This window comes from Harpegnathos saltator, unplaced genomic scaffold (genome assembly GCF_003227715.2).
Source record: "Harpegnathos saltator strain DR-91 unplaced genomic scaffold, Hsal_v8.6 scaffold133, whole genome shotgun sequence".
NCBI classification, from domain to species: domain Eukaryota; kingdom Metazoa; phylum Arthropoda; class Insecta; order Hymenoptera; family Formicidae; genus Harpegnathos; species Harpegnathos saltator.
Window position 1 is genome coordinate 716,794 of NW_020229910.1, and position 15,889 is coordinate 732,682.

The window sequence follows — 15,889 nt, forward strand, 5'->3', positions numbered from 1 at the left end:
CCGGCGTAGCTCAGCAGCAAGACTGATCCGTGAAAGTATTTGAGCGCAAAAACTATGCATACGATATTTATAGATCCGATGAGATACTTAACTCCCTCTCAATAAATTTACACAAAGTAAAACCGTTATCTGCTCCCGCATGTGTGTGTGTTGACGTAACGTTGCTAATCTTACGCTTGGCCATCACTTTATTCATCGCTTTACCCGTCCTCTTATTCATTCGACAGGCGCTTTTCATTAAAGAGCTCGGCAGAAGAATGTAAACAGGTTTTCGCAATTTAGAACAGGTTTAACCGGATTTTTCTCTGCTCTTCCGCAGTTAAAAACATTGTTATCTCACAATTAAAGATTTAGCACGAGCACTTTGCGTTTGGCTCCAAATAACAGTTCTAAATGCTCGAGCTCCTATTTCATACCTTCCTATTTGACATTTAAGAGACGTTAAATAAAGCGTTGCTTGCGGCTTTGTAATTGTGCTTCTTGTCTATACGATGTAAAAACTGCGCATCAAAGAGGGATCGACGGATCCCAGCCGGTGCCGTCTCTCTCTCTCTCTCTCTCTCTCTCTCTCTCTCTCTCTCTCTCTCTCTCTCTCTCGTGTTATATTTACCATTTCATCACGAGGTCAATATGCGTGAAAGGCGTTACGAAATTTACGACGATGACACGGAAGAACGAGAAGTGGGTTAGACGACAAAATATTGTCGCCGTTGATTAGAGACGATTGATACTTAACGATGTGAACGAACGGCGCGTATAAAAAAAATTGTACGAACGGCTTTTACACAGATGTCTTAAAGCCGTCCTCTGTCATCCCTGGTGGGGATCGAACCCACGACCTTTGGATTAGAAGTCCAACGCGCTATCCTCTGCGCCACAGGGACGTGATGGTCTACGCTGGTCAGAAACCATAATATGTGCTTTATGCATTTCTCGTTCCTCTGTGATAGATGTCGCTAATGTGCACGGCATTATTAACATCCAGTAACGCATGTTTCGAAGTTTCATGGTAGACGCAGCCGTTACAAATTATCGCATCTGGGGCTGAATTCTCGAAAATTTGTGAAAAATATGGTATACGATATTTCATCAATGGGGCGATTTAATTGGATACCTAAACTTTAACTAAAAATCGTGATATCTAGTGACATTCATGAAATATCGTATACGACAATTTTCGAGAATACGGGCCCTGATCGTCATAATTAATCTCCCCAAAGGTTAATTGATTCTGTTGCCATTATTTCTAGATTCTTCACGTGGAGGGACAAAAATCGGATGACGACCTCGACATACTTTCAAAATCGAGGAATACCGAACGACACAAAAACGGATAAAGAATACGCAGTAAAAAACGAATAACATCGATTTTTAATCGACGAGGACAATTTTTTTAAGAGCTGAAGCGCGAAAGATGATAAGTTCCCCGTGTACTCGACGACTTCAGTAACCACGTAAACTTTTCGGAAATGGGGGACCTTCCGTGAAATTTTTCGCGCTTCTGCGTCCGCAGAAAATAACGACATGACAGCCGTCCAAAATACGCAGGACGTTTCGCCCATGGCGCCGAGCTCGCTCACGCCGCACCTGCGAAGCCCGCGGTCAGCGAGAGTGCAGTCTGCGCGGTGAAGGGACCGGACGGGAAAGATGGCCGTCGCGGAACATATGACAAAGAACGGCGGGCTCCCGTCGCGACCGACGACGGCGACATCCTCGCGACGACGACGACGTGAAGGACGCCTAAACCGCGGCACCGTCGCCGCTCGCCGTCGTTAAGCGCCGCCCGCCGGCGGCCGCGTCGTCGCCAAGTCGCAGCGCGTCCCTACCCGGTGCAACGTGCGGCGGCGGGGCGACAGGAGAGAGGAGATTCGCGTGTGGCAGTTCTCAGCAGACAGGTGAGTCGAGGTCGAAGCCGCTGCCGCTGCCGACGCCGACGCCGTCGCCGTCGCATCTCTGTGGCTGCCGCTCCGTGTTGCCACCTGCCACCGACGCCGCCGCCGTCGCCGCCGCCGCCGCCGTCGTCGTCGCCGTCGTCGTCGCCGTGACCGCTGTGGCTGCCGTGTCCGTGTCCGCGACAGTGGTGATATAGCGCGGCGCAGCGGGGGAGCCATGACTACGCGTGGAGAATGGGCTCGATCGCGTCGGTGTTGCAGTGGCATTGCTCGGAGTGCGCTCTGATAAATCCGACGGAGAGCGCGAGATGCGCCAGGTGCGGGCTGACGCGGTTCAGGAGCGACGAGAGGGCCAGCCACGGCAGGCTCGAGCGTGCGGCCACCAGCAGCGCGGAGCGTAGCGGAGGTAGCGCGCCGCGGCAAGAGGCCGCCGTTAGAGCAGCGGTCGCGCTCGCGGGGGCCAACGAGCGACAGCAGCCGACGAGGAAGAGGCGCGACGACGGAGAGGAGCCAGAATCCTCCGGGGAATCGACACCGCCGACGCCGCCGCCGAGGACGGACAGATTGGCGCGCAACCCGATCACGGAGTGCTCCACGTCGTTTACTGCCGCCGACCAGTGCAGCGAGTCCCGACGCGCCGCTGTTCGCGGGTGAGACTCGCGATTTCCTGGCCTTTCTGTCAATCTGCCCAGCTCCCCCCTTCTCAGTCTTTGACCTTTTGCCGTGTGTGTTTTGTGTACTTTGGGGCAACGGAGAGAGATTCCGGACGTATGTCCGTTGTTGTCACGTTTGAGCACTTATGTCGACGGTTTTGTTGTAGAATGTGTGCTTGATTCTTTTATTGTTGGATTCATGTGAATATTTCGCTCTTTGGAGTGGACTTTTGGTGAAATATACAACACTTAGTCTGTGTGTTTTGTTGTGTACGTTTAATGACTGTCGTTGAGTATGTTTGTATGGACGAGGAATCTCCTTTTAGTTGACGAGAATATAAGCTTGCCCAGTGTAAATTCCATGTTCTATGATAAACTTAACATTCTACGATGGATACTATGTCAGATGTAAACACAGATTGAGATCGCCCAGCTACATTCTCTCCTTGATCTTGCAGTTTCGAGAAGTACCTGTCTACATCCGATGTCAGGAAGAATTTGCAGCGCGGCTCATGGGCTGGGACCTCGTCCGACAGAGAACCGTTGAAGCGCTCCACATCTCTACCCTCTTTAGTCACGCAATGGACTTGTATTCGATGTCTGTTGGACAATAGCTGTAGCTCATTGATTTGCGCTGCTTGTGATGCTAGTTCGTCGATAGCGCAAACCGACAGAAGACAGATCGGTGCGCGCAAGAGCAAGAAGATTAATTTGCATAAGGAAAATCGCCTGAAAATCACCTCGGGACTTTTGGCCAATGTCCTAGATGGAGGTGCTGGCACAAGCGGCTTTAGTAACGATGATAAAATTAGTAATACAGGTAAGCTTCGTCGAATAGAACAATTTAGAGATTAAAGAAAGCTGTATTTTACATAAATTGTATATCTGTCTATATATCTTATATAGATGGAAGATAAATTTTATATATATATATATCTATATATATATTTCTGTCTATATTATGTATACACAAGTCATTGAGTCGTCTCGAAACTTTTCAGGCATGGCACAGTTGACGAGTATAAGTCGGAACGAACGCGAGAGAGTGGACCACAAAGACTGGATTTTACCGTCGATTGGAGCGATGGAGTCCACGACGCTTCCGTTCGCGGATAACACCGATACCTCTCAACGTTCTCCGAAGCGGCATAGTCCCTCTATGTATGAACGAGTAAAATCCAAAGTCAGTCGTTCCTTATCGAACGGCTCCGTCGTACAAAAACTATCGGAGCACGCTGTCCAGCGACCCACGAGCCTGGTAGTGCCGGAAGCGCGTCAAGATGATGGTCTGTGGAGCTGCGATAACTGCACGCTGGACAATGCGCCCGGTTTGGAGCAATGCGAAGCATGCGACGCTCCCAGAAGTCCAGCACCTTGCAGCGGAGTGGTTATTAGTGTGCCGGCTTGGGTACCACGCGCGTTATCGTCCGCTGGGCCTTTGTCTTATCGGAGATCTTTCTCCGACGTTGACTCGGTTGCGAGCGTGACGCAGAAGAAGACTGTCAACCGTAGGAGTCTGAACGACGAAGAGCCGCCAGCGGTGCCGCCACATTCCATTGGCTTCAACACGAGACCAAAGTATTCCTACATAGGGATCACGGATCCCGATATACCGCCGCCGTTGCCAAAGAAACAGAGCAGTAAGTTAGGCCTGATACCGACGAAGGCGCACAGCGAGGCGACCAGTCCGGTGGGCGAGGTACCGAGCGTGAGCCCGCTCAAGCGAATGTGGACCTGCAGGAAGTGTTCTTACGCGTACAATCCGCTATGGTCGGGTGGCTGCGACATTTGCGGCTCGTCCAGGTCGCCACCGTCGTTGACGCAACCCAGCCTGATTACCGTCACGAAGGATACCAGCAGCTATCCGACGCACGCACAATCCCCAATCGTGGTGACGGGAGATAGTGTCCGATACATCCCGCCAAAGTCAGCCACTTTGGCCACGGCAGAGTCCGACTTGGACGACCAGATTGACCCGCCGTCGCCGGTATGGACGTGCAAAAAGTGTACTCTGCTGAACGCCGCGTCGAGAACGACGTGCGAGGCTTGCTGCGGCTCGAAGCTCAAGAGTATCATGCACCTGGAGGACGCCACTTTGCGGAAGGGCGAGAGCTGGGTATGCCCGTCGTGCACGCTGAGGAATCCTCTGTCGGCACAGAACTGCAATGCTTGCAAGACCCTAGCGGACTTCCTCGAGGTCCCGAAGGACAACCGAGCTCTGGGCCAACGAAGCCCGAGCCCGAGGCTCTGCCCGACCCCGGCGAATTCCAAAGCGGTCACTCCGAGACATCGAAATTCCGTGAGGAGAAACGGCTCGTCGGCGGGCGACAAGAGGCACTCGAGGACCAGGGACTCTTCACACGCTCAAGTAAGTAGCTACGATCTCGTGGGGTTCTTGAAGACGGCTCGATTTGGTACGAGCGCGTTGAACTGTTCTCGAAGAGAGAGAGAGAGAGAGAGAGAGAGAGAGAGAGAGAGAGAGAGAGAGAAAGAGAAAAAAAGACATCATGGTTTCGCTGTATTTACACGAATTTTTTCCCTCGTATGTCCAGTGGCAATGTAAACTTTGTACGTACGAGAACAAAAGTACGAACGCCATCTGCGAAATGTGCCAAAGCTCGAAGTCGTTGTCCCAAGTATCTGGAGACAGGGGGATATCCAGACTCATCGAGTCGGGCACTAGTACCCTTAGAATACAGCGGCAAGAAAGCGTGGTGATGGAAAACCTCAGGCAGCTGGAGGAGAGGGAAGCGCTCGAAAAGTGGGAGCGCATCGTGCGATACTGCAAAGAGGTAATGCTATAAATCTAAATCTACTGTCCGAAGCGTGACTCTGAATACGCGTTAGGAGATCTTACCCCCTGCCCTCTCTAGGAACTAAACACCCTTCGCACGTGTATTTCACAGACAAACGAGCCGTTCGTCGACGATTCGTTTCCGCCCGCTCCGAAATCCTTGTATTATAATCCCGCGGACACGAAGGATAATCACGTCGTCCAATGGAGAAGGCCGCATCAGATTAACGTGGACTCAAGTGTCGATTCTAAACTGCCTTGGGCTGTCTTTAGGACACCCTTACCTTCTGATATCTCGCAAGGTGTCTTAGGAAATTGTTGGTTGCTGTCGGCTCTGGCTGTTCTGGCCGAGAGCGACGAGCTCGTGAGGAGAGTTCTGGTTATGAGAGAGACGTGCCCCGAGGGTGCTTACCAAGTCAGACTATGTAAGGATGGGAAATGGACGACGGTGCTCGTTGATGATCTACTACCCTGTGATAAGAGAGGCCACTTAGTGTACTCTCAGGTATGTATCCGCGAATTGTCCGGATTTGTTGTATTTTGCACTTGTACGGTACTGATGGAGTCGTCGCATCTTACGTCGAAGGCAAAACGGAAACAGCTTTGGGTGCCGCTGATCGAGAAAGCGGTTGCTAAGATACACGGCTGTTACGAAGCCTTAGTATCCGGTCGTGCTATAGAAGGTCTAGCGACACTGACTGGTGCCCCGTGTGAGAGCGTGCCTTTACAACCTTCAGCATTGCCAAGCGAAGACGAACTCGACAGGGACCTAATATGGGCACAACTTTTGTCCTCGAGGCAGGCCATGTTTCTAATGGGTGCTAGCTGCGGAGGTGGTAATATGAAGGTTGACGAGGAGGAGTATCAGCGCAAAGGTCTGAGGCCGAGGTATGTATTGCCAACTAAATTGTTTTTCCTCTTTTTGTTCTTTCTTCTGTCGTGTACGTATGCGTAGAAAAAAAATATCGTTTCGAGTAAATTTGATGCTTATTGACAACTTATGATAGATTTGCAGCTATATAAACCTATGAAATACTCTAAACAAGTAATATTTGTTGGCATGTGTTTTTCTGTTTATATTAATCCTGCTTTTTAGTCCCTTTGACCGATAATTGAAACTTTCTTTCCAGACACGCGTATTCTGTCCTCGATGTACGCGATGTACAGGTAAGGCTCGTGAAAGACGATACCTAAGTTGGCATTTGATTCCCCTGCTACAGAGGAAGATATTCATTGCACAGGGAATACGGCTGTTGCGACTACGCAATCCCTGGGGTCACTACAGTTGGAAAGGGGACTGGTCGGACGATAGTCCTATATGGACCCCGCAATTACGAGAGATGCTTATGCCGCATGGTGCTTCGGACGGTGTCTTTTGGATATCTTTTGACGACGTTCTAAAGTATTTCGATTGCATTGACATCTGTAAGACGAGGGTCGGCTGGAGCGAAGTGAGACTGCGCGGCACTCTGCCTCCGTTGTCGTCCCTCAGGCACTTGTCGTGCGTTCTTTTGACAGTATTAGAACCTACCGAAACGGAATTCACGCTGTTCCAAGAGGGCCAAAGGTGAGAGACGATCGTCAAAACATCTCGCGCACGAGCACGCATATCGCAGGACGCGAACGCTGACGAGTGTACGATACACTTTGCAGAAACTCGGAAAAGTCGCAACGTTCTCAGCTGGACTTGTGTGTGGTAGTCTTTCGCACGAGGTCTCCGGCCGCCCCGGAAGTCGGTAGACTAGTGGAACACAGTAAACGGCAAGTGCGCGGCTTCGTTGGTTGCCACAAGATGCTGGAGAGGGATCTGTACATTGTCGTGTGCCTGGCCTTCAATCACTGGCACACCGGAATGGAAGATACGTCCAGCTATCCGGAATACGTTCTCGCCATACACAGTTCGAAAAGGCTTTTGGTCGAGCAGATCTCGCCGCCGGCTTTTGTCCTGGCCGATGCTATCATCAGTCTAACATTGGCCAAAGGGCAACGGCACGAAGTAAGCAGATTGTAACTCATATCTTAGGAAAATCAGCAGTCCTGCGTAATAACATGCTTAACACACGCAACCATCTATTTCTTCTTACCGGAGCAATTAAAAACGACAGGTTTTCTAAAAAAAAAAAAAAAATATGTTACAAAAGGGCGACAATGTTTATTTCTTTTAACTTTACTCGTCCATTAAAACTACAAAATTTGAATAATTTTTATCAGAGGTTGCAAAGCGATTGCACTCTCGGATTTAAACGTTGACACATAAATATTTTACAGGGCAGAGAAGGCATGACTGCTTATTATCTAACTAAAGGGTGGGCCGGTTTAGTGGTAATGGTCGAAAATCGTCACGTGAACAAATGGATTCACGTAAAATGCGACTGCCATGAAAGCTATAATGTCGTGTCCACAAGAGGACAACTCAGAACTGCCGATAGTGTTCCACCCCTTCACAGGTAAATCACAGCGTAGTCTCATGTCGTTTTACCCGACACGCGAATTTATTTCGTGCCGTTTCTCTCCTTTCCAGACAAGTCATCATAGTCCTAACGCAGTTGGAAGGTAGCGGAGGTTTCTCCATAGCACATCGACTCACGCACAGATTAGCTAACAGTGGAAACCTGCACGACTGGGGACCGCCTGATACCCAGCATTGTCCCCAAATCGATACTCAGGTGGAAGGTTTGCACAGTCCTCGCTTGATAACGTGAAACTAAGAACGTGGTTAATGAACGGGTAGTAGCGATAATCAGATCGAGGCTCTGGACACGTCGCTCAAGGGAAGTGATGTCGATCGTATTGAACCAGAAACGATTCTTGTACACGCGACGTTTGAGAAATTGACTGAGATGAAAACCAAAGCAAGCTAGAAAGATTTCAGAGTACAGTAAGACGTTCCGGTGACATTAGGAGATACTCTTTGTGCTTTCTAGCTGATAATATTCCACGGATGCTCTTAGCGTTGCAACATGCTCAGCATTGGACGTAATACAATAAGTAACAATTAATATACAATGGTTCTGGACCCCCCCCCCCTCCCCAGTGACTAATGATAATGATACCTTCTTTCGAGTAGACAGTGCGTCACGCACTTTGAGCGCGCGCGGGTATTAACACGACAGAATGAGCAAACTTGAGAACAAAAAAAAAGAGAGAGAGAGAGAGAGAGAGAGAGAAAGGGGGAAAAGAGTAAGATGAAACGTGCAAATTAAGTGTTTCTGCTGGAACCATTGAACCGTAAAGAAGACTTATGGAAAATTGAATATTTATGAAGAAACAAGTTGAACATTTTGCTTGTTATATAAACAAAAAAATTATTTTCTCAACTTAACGTTTAAGCATCGTAAGAAATGACAAAACCTAAAGATTACACAATAATATAATGTAAAATGAGAAACCATTTTAGGAGACACTAAGGATGTGTGTGTGAACACCGTACACATTGTTTTTGGAATTGCTTAGAGTATATAGTACGATTACGGATCGGGACATTTCCAGTTTAACCGACGTTTACACGCCGATCTCTTATTGCTGTACACGTAAGGCCGTATTTTGAAACCCGCATTTGAGGGAACTCGAGTTCTTAGTTCTCCGTTTGACATGTGCACGATATAAATGACGAAAAAAAAAAAATTAAAAAGAAAAACACAAAGAAAAAGAAAAAAGAGGCTGGATCCTTATGCACGAGGGTTCTCATGTATCGACGGTAGTGGCATAATAGGACGTTTAACTTATCTAGACTTTGTTGTTCCCATCTCGCAACTGGATGGAGAGCTTGTGCTAAAGAAAAAAAGGAGAAAAAAATATAATAATGGACGTAGCGCGCGCGGCTACAGAACCAAAGATCTCTCTTGAAAGTTTTAAAATATCTCGACGCGTTCACTGCCATTCTATGCAATGTATATAGCCTACTTTTCGCTTCTGTTACAAAGTCGCTTGGATTAGTCGGGGGCAGAATCGGAATCGTCGACGACATTCCTCGCGCACTCTCATTCTCGTTACGTTCTCGTTTGCCTTTGGTCGGTACGTTGCGAAATACATGCGCAAGCATGGCAGTTAGCGGGTTAGACGTCTTTAATTCTGTGTTCATGTGCTCTTCGAGGAGGAAAGCTACATTAACGTATTTGTGTCTCTCGTTTGTACATCCAGCCGATATCGCAGCAGCACTATCAGACAGGGCGATATGTCCGTTTATTCGCACAGACATCACGAAGACGCGTCCGCGAATCTAATCTCTTGCGTTTGGCAAAAAGAAAAAAAGAGCAAAAAAAAGGAAAAAGAAAGGAAGAAAAAGAAAAAAGAACGACATCGGCACATCGTTGATCTTTCACAGGGCACACCTGTGGTGGGCGAGTAAAACGACACGTTGCGTAAACGTTTAATCAAATCTCCAAATGCAAATATTTTGTTGAGACGAGAGTATATTTAAATATTTGAAATACGTAATATTAAAATATAAGCGCGATCGCGTGCTACCGATCGCAGGTGGTACTTTAATCGAGAGGATCGAACGTGCAAGTTACGTAACACACTGAATTTTAACAGTCGTTGTCCCCGGACGAATCTGTCAAGCTCGATGTATGCGGGAGAGACAGAGAGAGAGAGAGAGAGAGAGAGAGATAGAGAGAGAAAGAGAGAGAGAGAGAAAGAGTAAGAGAGAGAATGTGTGTGTATGTATCGTAATATGCTTTCATGTGTCACGTAAACCGACGAGCGTCTGATTCACCGTTCCGAGACGGCAAGATCTGATGTTTTGGCTCTAATGTCAAACTGCCATATTCCATGTTTTCGGGCAATTGTCGAGACGATCTCGCGCGTGCGGTCGCGTGTCTGGCAGTAGCGATTACATCGAATCAAACAAACCAAAAAAAAAAAAAGAAGGAGCAAAAAGAAAATTGTCTGAAGCTCTCTATATACATTGAATGTGGTGATGCGACAATATACGATGCTGTGATCAGCCGATAAATGCTTTGATTTAAACCGGAAGAGAAATTTGCCGAAAGAAATTCCTTGGTTGACGGACCGCGAGCGTTGTGTGCAAACGCTGTTGCATTCAATAGTACAAAATTCTCATTTTACGATTCACGCGGAGAAATTCGCTCGTCTCGTCCGAGCGCCGCACAGACCGGCGCGGCGTACATTGGTGCTGTCGTTCGAAGTTTAAATATTAAAGGCCAAAACAACAAGAATGTCCAGAGAGTTAGGTACGTGTCCCGGCATTGGTACTTTCACTCTCAGGCATTCGGGATCGACACCACTAGTGTACGTGTCTCGACTCGTAGTGTGGTTTTCAATCGTAAAAACGATACGATGGAAAATCGTGCTACTATCTAATAATGTAAGTGTTGAGACTGTTGTGCCGGGTTTCTGTGCGCTCGTTTGCATAACTGTTCGCGCACGTCCCTCCCGATGAAGTGAGGAGCGCATCATCAAATGGTCACGATTGCGAGCCACTCGCGAGCTCGGGGGTTGCTTGCTTGTTGATCGGTTACGATCGAGATCGAGGTGATGACACACTTGCTGCAAATATTGGCCCTTTGTTTCATTCCGATCTGGTAGACGGGAGTGCAATAAATACGCTTGCGTTTACAAGCGCTTCCGACTTCATCGGGAAAGGAAGTGTGTGTGTATGTGTGTGTATGTGTGTGCGCGCAAAAACCGTTCTGCAAGCCGACTATACGCATGTAATCGCGTGAGCTTTCTTTCGAGACAGTCGCCAGCGTCGGGATTTGTACGTGTTGTAATCTCATTCGCTCTTCTCGAGTTGAACGATTGGTAGAGACTGATGTATTCGCAGCGATATGTATTATTTGCGCGTGCCCTGAGTTTCTACCACACCGAGAGCGCGGATTATTCGGGAATCTCATTTTCCTTTTCTGTTTCGTTCCCCACGATGTCGCAAGTTACGATTTTCCACCCGTGAGATTGTCTCCCGCGCGCGAGAGAATGCGCAGCGCACGCGGGGCATTCATTCCCATCCCCCCCTTCGTCGATCTCAAAACAGCAGGCCGAATTTGTCGTAGCAGGGCCTAAGCGCTAGTGACTAGTTTTAAGGATTATAAAAACGAGGAACATAGTCCCGGGAAATGTCCGTTTTCTCAGCAATCCGTAATGCGCGTATTGACGGAAATACGTCCAGATAATCAGACTTTTAACACAGTGATGCGCTCAAAAGTTCAGTGAACGTTCTACGAACGAGAGATTCGGATTCCCGCGCGATGGCTCGCGACTCGAACGACGTTTCGCATACATCCACACATCCACCCACACACACACACACACACACACACTCACCCCGGTCGGCTGAACGTTCACATTTCGGGATTCAAGCGTTAAAATGCGCACAGCACCTGAGGCATTCTCAATTGTTAATGCAGTAACGCGCGAAAGTGCTGCATCGCGGCGACTCACACAGCGATCGTCTTGCACGGAGAGGACAGATTCGGCTGAATTAACGCGAACCGAGCGCATTTTGATCGAAGGCGACGGGCGGGATCGGATTCTCACGAACCGAATTTTGCGTTCCCGACGAGCGGAACTTTTGTCCCTTCCGAGTGAAACTCCTCGTCAAGCTGACCGATCTGTTCCCTCCGTGCGCCTCTGAGCGGAATGTTTCGCTCAGTCTAAGGGTTCAAACGCGACCATGCACGCGTAACGTCGTTTAATTCGCCGAGGCATTGAAGGAATTTATTCTTTACGAGTAACTCTACTTGATATTTGCAGTAGGTTCTGTATTGAGTGGCCTTCGTTTACAAAAGATAATAGTTTCGTAAATATAAGACTCACATGGACTCACCATCGGAGTTGTGCGCTTCGCGAACGTACCGCCCCGGGGTGCGAAGAGAATCACAGTCGACTTGTTCATCAATGAGACGCCGGAGGGAGTCAATTGAAGCGGAAGAGCGGAAAAGAATCAGAATGCTCAGAGACGGAGCGCCTCGTCTCGTCTCTTCCACCCTCGAAGCGTACAGCTCTCATTGTATGAGATCACACGCGCACATTCTTAAACACACTCGAGGTACCGAAGTGGCAGGTAGCGAGAGAAATCGCGCTGTCGTACGCGAAATGGCGCAGAGCGGGCTGGAGGATTGATTCTCATTTTTTCTACCGCAGCACAACACGCGAGCGCGAGTTTGCATTTTTACGCGAGGGCGGCGGCGGCGGCGGCAGCGGCGGCGGAAATGCTAAATAATAATCTAGTGCCATACGACGGAGTCGTAGCGAGTTGTAGCCCGCGTGAAGGAGGGAAAGACGGACGGCGAGTCCCGACGATGACCGGTACATTCGCATGTCATAATGTAACGTATAAGGCGTTTCTCCACAAAGAGTAAACAAACAAATAATCTATTTTACATATTGCATAATCACCGAGGCTAAAAGACATCAAGACGTTCCCGTTCGGCGGCTCGCGGAGATCGCGGACTCACCGGCGCGCTCCGGCTGACGATTCTGCGGCTCTCTCCGGAGAACGGAAACGCGAAGAGCGAAAAGTTTCGCGCGCGAACCGCACGACTTTATCCGGGAAACGACGACCGGCGGTGCGGCATTATTACGTCAATGTTGTGCTTTCTCGCTCGACAATGCGACTGTCACGCCGTGCGACATTACAGCACGCTTGCATTGCTGAGTGAGAGATTGTATTGACATATGATAATACAATATTGGTGTAATTATAATTATAATGTAATTATATAATGAATTATGATATAATTATATTATCGCATTGCAATTACAATAATATTTCGATGTGATATCACTGCGTAACATTACCGGGCGGTTACCGGGTAAGGATCGTGCGAGTTTTCAAGCAAGGAAAATGTGTGAAACACTTTCGCGTTTCCGCTCCTGGGAGGGAAGTTACACGATCGCCGGCGGGATGTTTGGCGGAACGGCGACGAACGTTCATTCATCAACGGGTGCGGCTTGATACACGCGCATATTTTTACTAGACACACACGCGAGACCACACACGTACCGCGTATACACACACACACACACACACATACACATACATACAGACTTACACGCACATAGCAAATCGATGTAATAATATCAGCGCATCGGAATCGCGACGCAATCGACGTTGCTCTATAATTATCGTCGGAGACACACGGGAGGCCGGAGGGATGTCGTGCGATTTCGACTCTTCACGTCACGTCAATTTGTCGTCCGGAATCCCCTCGTCACCCTCGAGGAGCAGAGAGAACGAGAAAGAGAGAGCGACGTTGGTTGCCGTGGTTGCGCGATTTTCATATATTTTGATACGAAGGAGGCGAGAGCTCGTTCGTCGCCGATTCTGTCGAACGGTCGCCGCGAGAGATCCGCGCGAGCTCGAGGGGCGGACGAGAGGTGTACATTTAGAAACAACAATAGCTCACCGTGCGTTTAGCGTTACATTACGCCCGATTCGTCCGGCGGACGAATGAAACACAGACAGGCGCATCGCGGCTCAGACGACGAAACCGCGGTCTTTGCAACATCCAGAGAGAGGCTTCTCTCTCTCTCTCTCTCTCCCTCCCTCTCTCTCTCTCTCTCTCTCTCTTTCTCTCCCTCTCTTTTGCCGCGCGACAAGGAGCATGAGCGAGCAGTCGAGGCAAAAATCAAGCCCGACGCGATCGAGAGAAGTGTCTTGTCCGGCTGTAACCGGCACTAACGCTAAACGCGCGGCGGGAGAACAGGCCTACGTAAACACAAACATCCTGGAGGAAGTACTATTTGTAAATAGAGAGAAATAATTTATTCTATTTATGGGAGAGAGCAGGGAGAAGAGCGGGAGAAGAAAAGAGAGAGGGAGGGGGAGCGAGAGAGAAAGTCGGCGAGAAGAGTCGTGCACCGTTGCGTTACATTTGAGTTGTTTTGCATGTGCTTCGGTGTTTCCGTCACGCGCGGCTGCGAGCCGCGCGGCGAGTTCGTATATAATGCATTCTACATATAATTATATATAAATATAAAAAATATATATATATATAAATATATATATATATATATATATATACGTGCATAGCGCAGAGTTAGCGATATACCGACGATCGACGCACATGACGACGACGACGACGATGATGACGACGACGACGACGACGACGACGACGACGACGACGACGGCGACGACGACGACGACGACGACGATGACGGCAGTGATGATGGCGACGCGCGAGCCGCAAAAACATTCGTCCGGTGCGCGGAAGAAGGAAGATCTCGGTTCGTGCGACTGAATAGAAATCGGACGGAAATTCGGCGACACGGCCGAAAATTCTTTGTCGCGAATATTTTCGGTTATGTGAAAATTCGGTTTTAACATCCTTCTACTCATCGTTGGTTTTTGCATTAAAAACGGCAGAATTTGACCGGAGTCGTGCCTGATCCCATTGCACTGATAGCTTGACCAAAAGGACACACCGTACCTGTTACAAATTAAAAATAATGACACTGAGGGAAAGAATGATTAATCACAGAGGTTGTAGTTATTTTTCGGCGCCAAGTGTATCTTGTTCTTGCTGCAGAAACCGAAAAATTAGTGATAGCGACGTACATGTAAAGTTTTTATCGCTAACGGTGCAATGACACTTGCCACAGAAATGGTTCCTTTGATTCCTGATTCCTTCGCTGCGCGATTATAGCGACAAATACCAAATACACTTTGTTCTCAATTAGCGAGAACCATTGTTCGCGCAGGAACCCGCTGCTCGAGGATGTTTCTCTTCTCGCGATCGAGCTTCCCGTCCGGTCCCTCCCAGGTGATGGGAAATTCAGTCGCACTGACGGACTTGTTTCTTTTCTTCCATAAACCGCGTTGCGAACAATATCGTGGACGCAATTCGCGCGATCCGTTTCGACGCCAGCGATCAGCGAGTACCGGCCGATTATTTGCGGACGCGGTCGCATTCGCGTCGCACCGTGGAGTACCTTAGGGATACACGCGTACACGCATTGGGAACACGCGTGTGCGTATATTTGCACGTGCGTACGCGTCTTTCCAATGCTGCGACGGAAATGATAAGAATTAACGGTGTTTCGTTGTATTTGTATAATAAGGTGTAAAGAAAAAGGAAAAAAAAAAAGAACAATGGTGTCATTCTCATGGTCATTGAGCGACTCGTACTTCATAAATGATGCTACGTACCGGGTGCATTCTAAAATTGCATACAAGCGTCAACCGCGTATCCGTATTTCCACGTCGATACCTCGGAATCGGAACGAGCGGTCGGTCTTGGTGCTCTGAAGGGGAACGACGTCGAAAATTCAGCAAACTGAATTCTACACGCGGCATGCCGGAATTGTCGGTGTGATATCGAGACTGGAGGTTCTCCGGGGAATTTACGCTGTGAAAATTTCAAATTATATAATCATGATATAATTACAATTATATCAAAATTATACGTGAGAAGTTATAATTATAATATTATATAATTGTATGAAAAATTGGAATATTATAATTCGCAATTGTAATATTGCAATTGTGTAAAGAAATTTATGTAACTTATAATTACAATGTAATTATAATTATATGCAGTGTTCGGACTATGTACATTGTAATATTTGAATTTCACGATATATATCGG

The 15,889-nt window shown here is 48.2% G+C and overlaps 1 protein-coding gene and 1 non-coding gene across 2 annotated transcripts; one reads left to right on the plus strand and one right to left on the minus strand.

Moving 5' to 3' along the window:
• Nucleotides 1–811: 811 nt before the first annotated feature.
• TRNAR-UCU (transfer RNA arginine (anticodon UCU)) lies at nt 812–884 on the minus strand. The gene has a single exon. It is a non-coding gene; the product is annotated as a tRNA-Arg (tRNA).
• A 683-nt stretch (nt 885–1,567) lies between these two features.
• Nucleotides 1,568–13,282, plus strand: LOC105188338 (calpain-D). The gene is made up of 11 exons (XM_011149736.2): nt 1,568–2,542; nt 3,004–3,365; nt 3,547–4,913; nt 5,098–5,337; nt 5,452–5,844; nt 5,926–6,227; nt 6,470–6,506; nt 6,581–6,906; nt 6,993–7,335; nt 7,608–7,786; nt 7,861–13,282. Exons 1-11 carry the CDS (start codon nt 2,127–2,129, stop codon nt 8,039–8,041), a joined length of 4,146 nt encoding a protein of 1,381 aa, XP_011148038.2. The 5' UTR covers nt 1,568–2,126; the 3' UTR covers nt 8,042–13,282.
• Nucleotides 13,283–15,889: the final 2,607 nt, after the last annotated feature.